At 40.0% G+C, this 16,105-nt stretch overlaps 1 protein-coding gene across 4 annotated transcripts in view; it reads right to left on the bottom strand.

Annotated features, from left to right (window-relative positions):
- Positions 1 to 16,105, bottom strand: part of DIP2B (disco interacting protein 2 homolog B) — a 194,834-nt gene that overhangs the window by 94,037 nt on the left and 84,692 nt on the right. For all 4 annotated transcript variants that reach the window (XM_032492804.1, XM_032492801.1, XM_032492803.1 and 1 more), the window contains exon 2: positions 6,554 to 6,625. In XM_032492804.1, the coding sequence (XP_032348695.1) occupies positions 6,554 to 6,625 (72 nt within the window). The remainder of the gene's footprint in view (positions 1 to 6,553; positions 6,626 to 16,105) is intronic.

Genomic DNA, 16,105 nt, shown 5'->3' with positions numbered 1-16,105 from the left:
TACACAAAGGTCACAGATAATCTCAAATACAGAAGACAGAATGGAATGTCTACACAGTGACATCAAAAACAGAAGCTGCAGTAATTCTAAAGTAAAGGATGTGGGTCCAAGAGAAGGTGCCACCGCTGAACTTTCATGGCAATTTAAAATAGCATAGAGTTGCACAACAGCTGGGGCAGGGCTCTTTCTTGGACCCACCCAGAGGAGGGAGGCCTCCCAGTTTCAACATTTTAATTGGGTTGTTGCAGAGACCGTTTGACTACCTTGCTGGTGAATAGCCAGCAAAGGATGTACTGATGTCCTGAGATCTTTTAGAGTGACAGAATTATCTTTGTACAAGTTTTGAACAATTCTTAAATAAAATGTTAGGATAAAGAATTTGATAAAAATGGCAGAAGGAACACGTCTATCCATCCCTACTCCTTCCCAAAACGCCTCTAGAATAATAATGAGGGCCTGTAGCAGGACAAAAAACCAATCAGCTCAGACAGCTGCAGGAAGGGACATTGTATCAAGAGCTGTCTCTACAAAATAAAATAATAATAATGATTTAAAAATGGATGGATTAACTGAGGAAAAAAGAAAGGAAATGTAATCCTGGTTAACCGAGTAACTTAGTTGTGAATAATATTTACATGATCATGATAATGCAAACACTGAATGCTGACTTAACACAAAAAAAGTAATATATTGAACACAGAGTCCACAATGAGTATGAGATGGGAGATGTGAAGGAAGGGGTGGGGGACACAGGGAGCATGTGGTGGCCAGGTGGCTGAGTCAAGAATGTGTAAGAGAGAAAAATTTAAATCTTTTATAGTAGGAAATGAATAAACAATGCCTCACTTTTTTTTTGAAAGTCAAGAAACAGTGATAAAATGTTACACAGAAATACAGAATGAAATGCCAGAAGAAAAAATGAAAACAGTTGAAGGAAGCTGTCTCCAGGAAAGAATTTTGCTTAGTTTTGTTGTTGATGTTACAAACCTTGTGGTACTATTTAACTATTTAAACAGATTCATTAACTTCATTTAAATATAAAAATTAAATAGAGATAAGGGCTAAATCTCTAATGAGAATCAATATACTGTGCACAGCCCTTCAGATTTAGTAGATCTAAATTAGAATTACTGGAGGTGCAGACACGTTGCCAGACCAATCACTCTCCAACCTGCAGAGTGATGTTCTGCTTTCATTACCTGATGCTTTCGTCCTCACAGACGTTTACTAAAGGAGGTATTTCTAAATTTTAAACGTTCCTTCTGTTTAGTTCCACAAACATTTCTAGAACATCTACTATATGCCAGGTACTAATGCTAGAAACTGGGGACATGAAGAATTAAAAATGATAATAAAAAAGAATGTTCCTGATTTTAAAGACCTTAAGAGTCCAGTAGGGGAATAAGACACATGAAAAAAATCACAATCTATGGCAGAGTCAGAGAGCTTTTTAAAAATGAAATTCAGATCATGGGAGTGGAGACTGTCTGGGATAGAACTGGTCACGGAAGCCTTCTCTGTGCTGGTCCTAGTTGAAGAAACCCCTGGTGGACTGAGGGAGCAAGCCAGGGGGTCCCAGGCAGTCTTGTCCAACACTGGCTGCCTCCTGGTGTCTCAACACTACTTGGAACACAGAAAGCACTTAGTAAATATGTGCTGACTTTAAGTTCTGTCCGAAGCCCCTGTATCATTAGAATAAAATCCTTTCTATTCAAGCTGTTTGGAATTATCAGTCACTCGTTATCCAAAGTATCTTAAAGATTAGACCATAGGATCAGCCCCAGGAAGTTGCCTCCCTCCACAAAAACTTCCATTTTCCTCCAACTCCAAGACTGGCCCAAAGCGACTAATTTACAGAGAAGCTAGAGTGTTATGTGGTTTGAAAATTCAGTTCTTTGGGCCATGCCAAAAGAGAGTTCATTTCTGGCCTCTTCTCTCTGCAAAGCTGCTGATTGAGGCATGTGGGAAGCTTTATATCCAGGCTCTAGTAGCTTCCAGTCACTGAAAGATGTTCTATGGGTCATTCCTTTCGAAGAGCATATGGCTCTGAATGAGGGGATATGACCCTGCCATACCCTCATTTCTCCCATGCCCCACAGTGAGAGCATCTTGAGGACCAAACTATGGTTTTAACCTTTATGAAGATACGGATTTTTCATACAGCATGGCCCTTAAATATCAGATAAAGTTGTTCTGTTTAAACTAAAGAAACAACAATCCAATGCTCTAATTTTGGTAGGTTTAAGTGATTTTCAAGGGTAATTTTGACACATCAGATTTCTGTCATACAGTGACTTTAGAATCTAACCCCTGTGATGTTAGTGAATTAAACTATGCTAATTATTAACCCAAACTGTACTTATTCAATTTCTACTAAGTATTTTCTTCAACCTTGTGTTCTCTACCATATCTCCCCATTCTCCTTGTTACATTTTTAATTTTTTTCTTAATTCCTATTTTAAAGATTTATGTAACATGTGAGAAAAGAAATCTAAAATATACATAGAATGTAACCCAAGATAACTCCAGATCAATTTTCTATACAAAATCATTCACAAGATTTTTAGATAAGCATGTGCAGGTAATTGATCTAGTAATACAATGCTGCAGACAGTATTAATTTTTTCTTTCTAAAGAGATTAGTGGAGTGTTACTTTTATATACTACACTCAAGGAGCCACCCTTAAAATGAAGTGCCTCACAACTGGAGGGAATAAAATCTAACAAAGTAATAGAAAGAGTTTGGAAGAGGCTGAATCCCCCTAGAAGTAACAAGTAAGAAACTTCTACTAAAAGTGTTAAAATGACTTACATTTCATTTAATTCTATATCAAGAATTAATATAATTTATCAAGCTTAAAATCTGCATTCCAATGCCATTAAAAAAAAACTAAATGCCTTCTTCAAAATCTAGAGGTATATTGGGTAAATACGTCAAGGGGTAATCTCTTCTTCTGCTATAGAACCTATATAATATAGATTACACAGTGCTACAACCAATCCATTTCTGGGAAAGACATGAATAAATTCAAGAACAAAGGTGGGCAAAGAAAGTGATAAATACAAATTGAGAAAAGTTTTACCACTAAGAAACCCTCACTAAAATACGTAAATACTGAAGAATGAACTTTAGGAAGAAGAAAATTGAACTGAGAGGAAGGAGTGAGATGCACAAAGGAACAGTGAACAAAGAAACATATTAACCACTATTAACTACATCATAATAATAATAACTGATAATTGAGGGGTATGGAGACAAGGTGGTACCAACATGTACAATGGGAGGGATGGGAGTCAACATTAAAGCATTTGATCTTAAAAGTCCTTGTGTTGTTTGGGAGGAGAATTAAGATGTCTAATTGTAACTTGATTTTGAACAGACATGTTCTCTGACCACAGTCAAACTGAGAAATACTTATGTTAGTAAAGAAGACAGAAAACCTAGCATACAACTCAGAAAATGAAAATTTAGAAAAAGTACAAAACAGTAAATAAAAAGAGCGCAAGGAAGGAAGTATATTTAGGAGCCAAAAAGGATAAATCAGAAAATAAAGACACGAAAAAAAAGATTAAGAAAATCAAAAGCTTGTTCTTTCAAAAGACACACTTCTGGGAAGAGTGAACAAGAGGAAAAAGAGAAAAGATAAAAGTAAAAAAAAAAAAAATAGACAAAGCAAAGGCTTTAAAAATAAAAAGAATACAGTGAATATCATTAACAAAAATTTTGAAAACTTATACAAAATAGGTAATTTCCAAGGAAAATTAAACTTACCAAAACTGGCTCATGAAGAAACAAATCAGATAGAACTTGGTGACAGATAAGAGATGGAGAATGAAAGAGATGCTGTGACAACTTTTAAGTCTCTAACTTGTTGAGCTTATGGATATGAGTTCCATTCACCCAGAAGGGGAAAGCTAGAGGAGGAGCATGGGGCATGCTGGGTGTCATTTGTGCTTTTTGTGTGAGTGTATATGCGTAGGGAGGCGTTGGTACTGGGTGGTAGGGGTGGTGTGCAGAAGTCATAACTTTAATGAATATGTTTGGATATGCTGAGATGAAAGTTCCTTTAGGATATAAATGGAGATGTTAAGTATCCAGTTGGATCTATGATCAGGAATTCAGGAGAGATGTGGGTTGAAGACACTTTTTTGGGAGTTACCTGTATTTAAATAATAATTAAAGCCACAGATAGGGCTGAAAAGCTCTAGGGAGACAGAGCATGGTTCCTGGTACCAGCAATCTCAAGCATTACCTGGGAACTTGACAGAAATGCAAATTCTCAGACCCCAACCTGAACTTCTTGAATCAGAAACCCTGAGACTGGGGCCCTGCAATCTGTATATTAACAAGGCCTCCAGTGATTCTGATATAGACTAAGATTTGAAAACCACTGATGGAAAGTGAGATGTCAAGAGGGCTTCTTAGGGCCCTGCCTTGAGAATTCCAACATTTAACAGAGGAGGAGAAACCTGCAAAGATGACTAGGAGCAACATGAAGAGGGGAGTAAGAAACTGAGGAGACTGTTTCAAGAGGTAGGGTGGCAAATACTACTAGCATTTATGACAGCTTCAGAAGGGACTGGAAAGGGCTGAGAAGTGAGCAGGAATTGAGAAAACAGGGGTAGTAAGTTTGGACAGTTCTGAGCAGTTTGTTCAGAAAGTGGAGACAGACAGGGCAGAGATGGAAGTGGGTGAGAGTAACAGGCAGGATGAACTGCCAGGGGAGGAATCTGGTTGAGAGGGAGAGTGATTGTACAAGAGAGATGGAGAGCTGACAGCAATGGCATCTGGAGGGGGCAATGCCTCTGTCTGCCTCCACAGGAGATTTTATTACTTAGAGCATTTAGAATTGCTATCCATGGTGATAAGATAGTATGAGGTTTCTGAAAGGGGAGGAGAGGATGGGATCCAAAACATAGGTGGAAGGACTGCCCTCTGCTAGGAGGGACAGAGCACCTTTTCCACCACAAGCAAGGAGGTACACATGAGGGACACAGACATGGCGAGTGTGAAGTCTGAGAGCAGGAAGCCATCAAACGTCTTCGATTTCCCCCACGGGGTCACATGCAAGTCCATCCCTACTGTGAGATCTAAGCCGCACTCTCTTGGCTTGCTACAATTAAATGTTCAAATTCATGCTCGCTAAGCAATCTTGGATTTGTGATCTGGCTCCCCACGGAGGTCTGTCCCTGGGGCGGGAATGTGCTGACTATACCGACTTGAGGATGTCTCAGTTGTTTCTCACAGTAAACTGATAAACTGGTTTTTGAACACGATTTGGTTTCTAGGTAGCCTGACTACAGGTAATAGACAGACCATGATCCTTCTTATAGTTATGTTCCTTAAGGGGTTATTTTCTCAGGACCTGACTGCTTTTGCATAAAGTGACTATAGTAAATCTCTGGGCCTACAGAGGCATGGGCCAGATCCATAATTAAGCAGCCAATCAGAGGGCTCCCCTTCTCTGTCATGCCTTGCTCAGCAAAAGCTGGCTTTCCATTAGCTGTCACTGGCCTGATTTCTACCTCTTTCCCCTCAATTCATTTCTACACCCATCTGCTCATTAAGGTATTTTAAACTGGCTGTCACTGCATTGACCTACTAGTTTTTGTAGGCAGGAATTTCTAAGAATAATGCAGGAACTAAAACAAGGACTTCAGTGAAATCTACTGGTATACCACCATTATTCACTTACTTATTCACTCAATAAATATTTACAGACTATATATCCTGTGCAAGGCTTGATATTAGAGCCGTGGGGGATCCAAAGTCCTCGGGGATTTATAAACCAGAAATAAAAGCAATTAGTTCCACAAAAAACATGCTGTGGAAATGGACTTTGACTGCAGGGGGGGATTACAAATAAAGAAAAAATTCCTTATAGTAAAAGTGATTAAAGCAGAAATAGGCTATCAAAGGAAATCCTGGACTCTGAGTAACTTTAAAAATATGATGACTTAGAAACAGCCTTGCCTAGAGGCAAAGGTTCCAGCAACCCTTCTGGAATTAAGCACAAAAATGACTCAGGACTTTCTGATACATGAAGAACAAGCCAATCTCTCTGCAGAAGGAGTAAGTCGGGCTGGGAAATAATTTAAACGTTTACTTAGGGTTCTTACCCCCAAATTCTCAGGTCCTCCAGTCCCTGGGTTGCCGTGTAGTAACTGATCCTGTCCCTCGTTCTTATCTTTGCTGCCCTTGCTCCTCTCCATCATACTTCATATGCTCAGACAGAAATAAGATGCAGTTTTTCCATAACCTGGAATTTTCTGCCATTGAATCATCTCAGCTAGGCACAGCCACACTAGCCACACTATCACCCAAGCTCTGTGTAAATGATTTGAGGACCTTGGATATTTTAAAAGTGCCTACCACACAGCAGATGCTCAATTAAGATTCATTTCCTCCTTTCTTTTCTTCTTTTTTTCCTCTCCCCTGGTGAGGAAGGGAGGGAAAAAAAACAGGAACCAACAAAAAGATGGATCTCCTGTAAGACAGAATTCTTCGGTGCAAAAATAATGAAAAGGTTTAAACTGCTTCTCCTTTGCTTACCTTGTGTCTGCGGCATGTATGGAGACAGGAGTTTTGACCTTTTCTTTTCATATCCCTTCTGTGTGATGTCCCCTAAAATAGCAAGAACAGAAATAGGTTATGCATTATTCTTACTCTGTGGCTGTTCACTGTAAAAATAAAATTAATTAGTGTTACAGAATTACCACATAGACAGTAAGGAAAAAATGTATAGTTCTTTGCCAAGGATTTTGCTGTGTGTGATTTCCCACAGGCTTGGAGCTGACGTCTTGTGGAAAATTGAAGGGCTTGTCCCTATACCAGTCTAGCAGAGCAATATGCCACATTCCATGTCAGAGATTCCCGAGTTCCTAGGCACCCCTCGTTTCCGTGGTATTTAAGATATACCACAATGGAATGCAGCAAGGCTGGGAGACAAATGATCTTCTCTCCAAGGTTTGTTTGACCAAATGAATGCAATTGACTTGGGAGGTATTCAATTACACTGCTGTATAGAACCACACCAAATCAAAAGTCTGGTTAAGGGGTGAAGTCAAGGTTCAGGCACTGGGATGGGACATGTGGAAGGCCCTCCTGCACCCTAGTACCTATGCTGGAACTTGGAGCCAGAATTCCCACATCCTCTTCCCTTGGTTCACTGGTTTGTATTATTTAAATACATGCATGTCTTTTTCAGAAGATTAAGTGAAAAAGTATACATGAAGCACACAAAAAGTACATATATAATAAATGCAATAAGGGTAAACTGATTGATAGAGAAGAAACTGTGTGGCTAAAAAGTGTCAAGAAATATGCATGGTCCTAAAGAAAGGGTAGCAAATGGATGGGTAGAGGGCAGGGATAAAAGGGGACAGGAAATGCAGAACAAAAAACATTCAAGGTACAGTAATTCAAAGCTGGAGGAATAAATATATGTGGTGAGGTGACATGACAGAGCACTGTTTCCCCCCAAATAATTTTTTTTTTATTGAGAGAAAATTTTATTTCAAAGTCAAAGTGCAGTATAAAAAGTAATTTATATATTCAAACTTACATTTACTTATTATATAGTCAAGTTCGGGGGTGAGGGAGCCTATTTTGATGGATATAGAGATTTGAAATAATGGGTGATGAATGACAAATTTGACATCAAGGGTGATGAAGGTCAGGTGTGTTGGTCTCAGCATCTGACTGATGGAGCAGATGGTGGAGAGGCAGCAGGGCTCAGTGAAGGGCTTAAGCAGGGGAGTTAACGCTCACAGGTCACATAGGGCAGCAAGTTCCCTCTTCCTGAGGAGAATGGGACCAACTGCAGAAGCCAGAGAGACTAGCCCTTGCCCCAGTGCTACTATGGTGACCTGGGCAAGTCAGCAGTAGCTTAACTTAAAGACAGAGATAGAAAGGACTAAAAAGAAGTGAGAGGATTAAGAGAGACATTTGGGAGGAAGACTGGACAGGGTTTGGTGACTAGTTCAGTGTAGCGTGGAGAAGGTTTTTGGGTGAGCAACCAGGCAGATGGTCAAAATATTCTTTGACAGAGAAATACAGCAAGAAGTGCATATTTGGTGGGTTGAAGAAGACGAGAGTTAAGCTTAGCAAAGACCTACGAGACACACAAGAGGAGATGTCCAATCAACAGTTGGATGGATACATGGATCTAGAACTTCAGAAAGAGAGAGGTTTGGACTCGTCAGGACATATTTGAAAAATAAATTGATACAATCTCTGGAGTCATTTGGCAATTCCTATCAAAATTTTGATTCAGCAACTGCACTTCTAGGAATTTGCTCAATGATAAAATACACAGAGGTACACAAAAATAAATTTAAGAATATTCCCTGACCTATTCTTTGTAATAAAAAAAACTAGGACTCTAGATGCTTACATTATAGACTATCTGTATCAGTGGCTTTCAACTAGGAGTGATTTGCCCCTCAGTAGGCAACTGACAATGTCTGGAGACATTTTTATCACAACTGGAGTAAGTGGTGCTACTGGCATCCAAGTAATAGAGGTCAGGATGCTGCTAAACATCCTGCAATGCACAGGACAGGCCCAGGATAAAGAATTATCAAGTCCACCTACACTGCTGGTGGGAATGCAGTTTGGTGAAGCCACTGTGGAAAACAGTATGGAGATTCCTCAAAAGACTAGGAATAGACTTACCATATGACCTGGGAATCCCACTCCTGGGCTTGTATCCAGAAGGAACCCTACTTCAAAATGACACCCGCACCCCAATGTTCATAGCAGAACTATTTACAATAGCCAAGACATGGACACAGCCTAAATGTCCATCAATAGGTGACTGGATAAAGAAGATGTGGTATATTTATACAATGAAATACTATTCAGCCATAAAAACTGACAACATAACGCCATTTGCAGCAACATGGATGTTAATGGAGAATGTCATTCTAAGTGAAGTAAGCCAGAAAGAGAAAGAAAAATACCATATGAGATTGAGCATACGTGGAATCCTAAAAAAACAAAAAACCCCCAAAAAACAAAATAGAAACAGACTCATAGACATAGAATACAAACTTGTGGTTGCCAAGGGGGTGGGGGGGTGGGAAGGGACAGACTTGGATTTCAAAATGTAGAATAGATAAATAAGATTATACTGTATAGCACAGGGAAATATATACAAGATCTTGTGGTAGCTCACAGCAAAAGAAAAAATGTGACAATGAATATACGTATGTTCATGTATAACTGAAAAATTGTGCTCTACACTGGAATTTGACACAACATTGTAAAATGACTATAACCAATAAAAAATGTAAAAAAAAAAAAAAAAAAAAAAGAATTATCAGGTCCAAAATGTCAACAATGTTAAGGACAAGAAACCCTGACCCACATCATAATGTGTAGGTATTCCAAATGTACTGGCAAAGAAAGCTGTGTGCAACATATAAACGTAGAAGGCAAGCTGCAGAACAGCAAGTATAAATAGGGTCTAATGTTGTTTAAAAAATAGTTATAGATTGGTTGCATACATAAAATAGTCTAGAAGGAGATAAACAGATATAGATAAACATAGATATACACTAAATGTTTATCCTTGGGGGACCGAGATTATGGAGGATTTTCATCTGTTATACTTTAACAGAGTCTGATTGAATAAAAAGCCTGAATGACTTGTATAATAATAACAATAAAGATTTTTTTCATTAAGAATGAATGATTCTGTAGATGTATATTTGTTAACGTGATAAGATGCTTGCAGTATATATAACAGAAAAAAAGCAAGATACTAAACAGTTTACACACTATATTCAATTTCTGGAATAATAATATTTTTATACATACATGTACACATAGAAAAAATATGGATTTTTATATACCAAAATGTTAACAATGGTTACCTATAGCTTGCAAGATTATGGATTGGTTTTAGCTTTTTTCATTTTTGTTTGCCTGTATTTTCTAATTTTTCTCCTATGAGCATCCATTATTTGAAGAAACAATAAACATTTTTAAACTGCAATGATGACTACTTATTAGACTGTACAAATTTAATTACAATGGCCCTTCATCTGTATTTTTCTAGTGAAACAAGAGAAACCCATGGTGTATTTCTGGAAATGAAACCCAAGCCTTGTCAAATTAGCAAACTGAAGAGTTTTGGTAATCTCTAACAATGCGTAAAACTAACAAATGCAGGAATCTACCACAGAAACCTTCCTTAGAAACAGGAAATCATGTCTTCTATTGCAAAAGAAACAATGAGGCATTCTCCTGTTCCACTCCCCACTCACAAGCTCCTCTGCCTCCAGTACACACACACCCCACTCCCTGAAGGGCACAAAGACCCCCTCCGCTGGCTCAGAACACATTTGATAAAGTGAAAAGCTTTAAAAGCTTTCTTCAGGGCTTAGAGTGCCAACGATTCACTGTCAGTAAATGACCGCGGGACAAACTGCTAGACTTGGTATCTTGGACATTAACCAACTACTAACCATCTCAGGTTTCGAAAAAGGTCAATCAACAGAGTCTAATTCAGCCAAGCCAATTAGCATTTGTTCCATAAACAAGCAAAGACATTGAAGATACCCAGGAGAAGACACCTGGTAAAGAGAAGTGAGGACTATGGTGAGAGAACTTACAAATGACCCCTACTTTTTCTCTGAGTACAAGACCCTGCTCAAAAGCCACCTCCTCTGTGATGTTTGCCACACTCGTTAGTCACTTCCTCCTGATGCCCCTACAACTCTGCACACACTTCTAGACAGCACTTAGCACATCACTGGTATTTTAATTATTTGTTTACCCATCTGTGTCCCTACTAGACTGTGCACTTGAGGGCAGGGATTGTGTCTTGTTCATCTCTGTAGCCTGCCTACAGCCTGGCACAATAGACACTTGTTGAATGAGTGACTGAATGAACTGATAAAACAGAGGCAATAAGAGAACAATAAATCAAAGACAAGCATACTTGGTTTGAAAACTGGAAATGGGAGAAAAGGAGGTCTTTACATTGACAGGAGCTGAAAGGTCCAGGGAGGAAAATTTAGTGAACCAAAAGTTTATTGAAACTTGACAACTAGACCTCAAAGGTGGCCGGAAGCAAGAGAGGAATAGCACATAAACAGGGGGCACTAAAAGCAGAAGGAAGGTCCCCAGATAGCGATGAATCCCGTAGCCAGAGCAAGAGCAGACGGAAGGAATTCAGTTACTCCACGTAACAGAATTTGTTACCCTGATTTCTGTCACTGCCTCCTACTGCCTGTGCGCTTGTCATTCTCACCACTGGTAGTTAAGCACCTTTTGCCACACTAAAGCAATGCTTCCTAAATTTGCCCAATTTTTAAGAATCACCCAAGGAACTTGTGCAAATTCCCAGGCCCCTCCCATGAAGATTGTGATTCACTAAGTCTGGATTAAGACCCAGATACCTGCATTTCTAACAAATGCCTTCCAGTGAGTCTTAAAAATCAGGCAAGTTTGCAAATTGCTGCACTAAAGAATCACGTCTGGAGTGTGCTGGGCGGTTCTGCTGACTTAACGTGAGGAGGGTGCGCTCAAGGAGAAGGTTGTCTTGGCGATCCGGCCTCCCGGGAGAGCACGGAGCCTCGGGAGCTCACAGACACTAAGTCACACCACAGGCATTCTTACTCACACAGATTTTTTGCCATCTGGCATATAAAACAAAAAGGAGTGCGTAACTATATACCTGTATAAAATTTGCATTAAAATGGCACAGAGCTAAGTTAAACCTGTTGTTCAAGTTTTTTGAGAACTAAACAAATGCATGGAGGATTAGCCTTCCCCTCCCACCAGGGTAACATATTTTCCCACCTAGGTGGACACTCTGAAGGAGAAGGGTAGCCACTTCTAGGGGTCTGCAGCACCTGGCACGTGTGAAGGCACCTGGCCTGATGCGATACTGGCCCAAGAGACAAGCCCTGAGCAGGCGGGCACCCACAGGGCCCAAGACTGTCTCGCAGCTTCAGCAGTACCACAGCCGTGAATAGCCAATACAAGACCTCTCAGAAGATACATATGTGGGCGGAGCAGAAAGGAGATACATTCCCAGCTTCTCTCCCCACCACCTGGGATCAGTGAAAGATGCTTGGCACAGGGAGCCCACAAATCATCTCCAAGCAGACTGGACAGAGGGGCTGGGAGGGTGGGGTGTGTGAGCCGGCCATCTCAAGCCTCTTAAAGGTCAGCCATGATGGGAGAAATAGTCCTACAAATGGTTATCCATTTGAGGAGGGTATATCTACACTGGTGGGGTGGCACCATGCTGTGGTTCTGAACCTGAGTTTGAGCTAGACACAGCCACACCTGGAGCATGGCCTTACCACTTCCTGGCTATCTGACTCCAGACAAGTTTTACTTCACCTCTTGATTAAGTCTTGGTTTCCATGTCTGCAAAATGGGGAACAATAGTATCTACCTTGCAAAGTTTTTATTTGTGATTAAAAGTACTTAGTGTGAGCTCTGGGCTATCGAAAGTTCCAATATCAACAAACATTTACTGAAGGCCTACTGTAGCCTACCCTACTGGCTGGGTGGGGGCAGGGGCAGGTAACTACATTCAAAGAGAGGAGACAAAACAAACAAGCATTACTAATACTCCACAATTAAGAGCCATGGAGAGATGCACACCAAGTGCAGTGTGGAGCCCAGAAGGAAATGTGCTCTCTGCTTGGGCAGGGAAAAGAAAGCTGTACAGAGTGGTGACATGTGGCTTGGGTCTGGCCTTTCTCTCTAACATCAGAGCTATGACATGAACTCCTAATGATGTACTTAGTGGTTTACTGGTTTTCCTCCACTGCTGACTGGTTCTGCATGGGCATGGCCATGTTTGGTAGTTCCTTTATGATTCTTATCTCCCAGAGAGAAGTAATTCTCACAGATGACCTCCTGCAGCACCCTGAGCAGTTAGGTGCTAAAGAAACACAGGGTTTGGGAATTTCTGGAGGGTCACCAAGTCATATGTACATATGATGTGGTTGGAGAGAGAGCAAGGATTACAGCTCCAACCATAAACTATGCTCCAAAGGAAATAAAAACGTATGTGCCATTGTAGCCCTGCCTCAAAGTCACATCTATTCAGTCAGAGGTGGCAATGGCTGAGGGGATTTGGAAGATGCCACAAAAAAACGTTTTTGAGCGCCGAATGGGTGACACAGAGTGTTAAGCAAATATGAATAAAATAGTATTCCTGTCTTAAAGAAGTTCCAGGTCTAAACAAATAATTAAAATAAAAGTGGTAAGTGCTACCCTAGAGATTATGTACAAAGTTCTATGTAAGTACCAAGGAAATAATGGGGGATAAAAATAATTATAACATTCAATAAGAATAAATAATAATGACAACACTCATCAAGGGCTTACTATGTATCAGTCTCTGTTCAAAGAGCCTCACAACAGCCCTACCAGGTAATGTCATCATCATCCCCATGCTATAGGTGAAGACACTGAGGCACAGGAAGGTTAAGCAACTTGCCCACAGCCACACCTAGTAAGTGTTGTGATCAGGATTCGAACCCAAGCAGACCTGGCTCCAGGACCCCTCCTCTTAAACACTAAACTACTTTCATTTTCAGGGAGAAGCTCCAAATTCAGCTTCAGAAAGATTGGAAAGACTTCACAGACATCACTCCTGGGTTGGGTCTTGAAGGAGGACCATCAAGAGAGACAGACACTGAGGATGAAGATAGTTTCTTAAATGCACAGCTGTGAAAGAGAGAGGCATGCTTGGAGCAACAGGCAGATATGAAAGCTGTAAATTGAATCTCCGAGGAACAGGATAGGATGCTGGCCCTACTGCTGCTCCTGCAGGCCCAGCCAAAGGGGGGATCCTCAGAAGCTTAAAGTTTAGGGCTGATATTTATCTCATGGGTCATCAATTTCCTTCTCTCTTCATTAAATGCCTCTATATAACACAGCCACCACTCTAAATTTTCAAAATATTCTGACATTTCCTTTAATCTGCCAACAAATTCTTTTCAAGAAACAGAAAAGGCGCTACCTTTATGACAGAATAAGAAACTGAGACGTGAACAGATAAGAATCTGGGACTCTGGTCTTTTATTATTGTTCTTTGTCCACTGTTTATTTGTAGGTGGCCCCCAAATCAGGTGAAATAAAAGTATAACATTAACCTATTGTTTGTAAAATGAACAACATGGGATAAACAATAATTACAACTCACTCCAGAATAAAGATGGCTTTCCGGAAGGCATTAAACACCACCACCACCCGCCCACAACAGTGCTCTGGGTGAACTGTCCCTTTTAATCATTTTTAAAATGAGATAGTCAACTGTAGAAACTGCCCAAGTGCAGTGAAAAACCAGTCAGCAAGAAGTTACCTCACATCATTACTAAATATTCCGCTAAGGGAGCATGTAGCCTTTCTGTTTTGTTAAAGAGTAATTAAGAGGAAAAGAAACGAAGGACTGAGAAGAAAAAGTCCTAGAGTCATCACCTTCAAATCTATACCTGAATCTAAAACCTAATCTATCCTTGACATGTAAATCTTAGACCGGGAAGGTGGTACATGTTGGCTATGGCTGGAGATGGGGAGCAGGATTGTGGCTATTTATACTTTAGGGATGTAAACAGACACATAGAAAGAAAGAGCCAAAATACAGCTGCGAATGTGAATGAAGTTAATCTTAGCAAAACTGAAAAAGGCAGAGGATTTGGATCATATCCAGGAGACACTGGCTAGAAGACAAAGAAGATTTTCTATTACTAAATTTTATCACGTTCTCCTTACAATGATAATTTAATTCAATGAATTATATGTACCAACCACCCATCCCCTAAACTTCCTCCTTCCAGAGGTGATACATAAAGGCTCACAAAAACACAAAATAAAGGCTCATAGTCACAGAAAACAATGGGCTTATCCTTTAAACCAGATACAGGGTGTTTTGGTCTTTGTTTTTGCCCTACTTACTTTTCTTGCCATATCTGAACTAAAAGTGGCCAAGGGGACTCCAAAGAATTTGCAACCTTGAATTATTTAAAAAAAAAACTCTCTGAAGTTTCTTTCTATACATAGGTAGACTAATCTTATGTTGAAAGAGGGGTGAAAAGATACAATATTTTCACAGTTTAGCTACAAATAAACCTCTGTTAAAATACTTCAATCTGGTGAAAGATGAGAATTTTACCTAGTTTTTTCTCTTTGGGAAAAAAATCAGTGATTCTAAGTCTTCATCTGGCAGCCTATAAAAGCTATAGTCTTCTCTTCTTGTACCCCAACTTTGCTAATTTTACAAAAGATTTTTAAGGGACTTTAACTTTAGGACATTCAAATTTCCATTCTCAGTAGATGTCCTCTCACCTCATTTAGGACAATAACTAGACATTTTCCACATCAAGAAGTTGAGAATAAGCCCAGATTGCTTCTCCCAAAACTCAAATCATAGAATTGTTTTGGCTGCACTGGTCTGTTTTCTAGGTCAAATATATATGACTTCTTACAGATGGTATTTCACCAAAGGCATTAAGCAAGTTCAAACAAATAAAGAACAACAGAGTACAACACTTGAAACACACCGAGAAACTGAACTCAAGTCTAGCTACATCACCAGGCAGCTGGCGAAATTAATCCATCTAGTGTAAAAGGTATGTTCATTTGTCCAACAGAAAAACTGTCTGCAAATAAGAAATTTGCTGTACAAATGGCATGAATGTTTAACCAGAATGGGGAACCCCTGAGATGGCTCAGCCGGCAGAAAAAGCACAGGGTCTAGCACGAGGCAGATCTGGACCTGGGTCTGGACTCTGAGTCTGCCATTTACTGGCTCCTTGACAAGCTACTGAACAACTGTGCCTTAGTTTCATAATAGGCGAAACTGGAATAACTCCTACCTTGAGTGGTTATGATGAGTCTTGAATGAGAGAATGCACGCAGAAGTCTCTGGCACACAGCACACGCCACACCAGCCCCAGCCCCACCCTTAAGTCCTAACATCAACTTTATCCTTAAAAGGGTTATTCAGAAAATTCTGTGGTAGATTATCTTAAAAATACTTAAAAAAAATTTTTTTTTTAAGGAGGAGCATATTAAGTGTCTCTAAAGACACACCAAGGTGCTAGGCTCTTAGCAGTAGGAGCCAACAAA

Source organism: Camelus ferus, chromosome 12 (genome assembly GCF_009834535.1).
Source record: "Camelus ferus isolate YT-003-E chromosome 12, BCGSAC_Cfer_1.0, whole genome shotgun sequence".
NCBI lineage: Eukaryota > Metazoa > Chordata > Mammalia > Artiodactyla > Camelidae > Camelus > Camelus ferus.
This window is presented reverse-complemented; position numbering and strand designations above follow the sequence as displayed.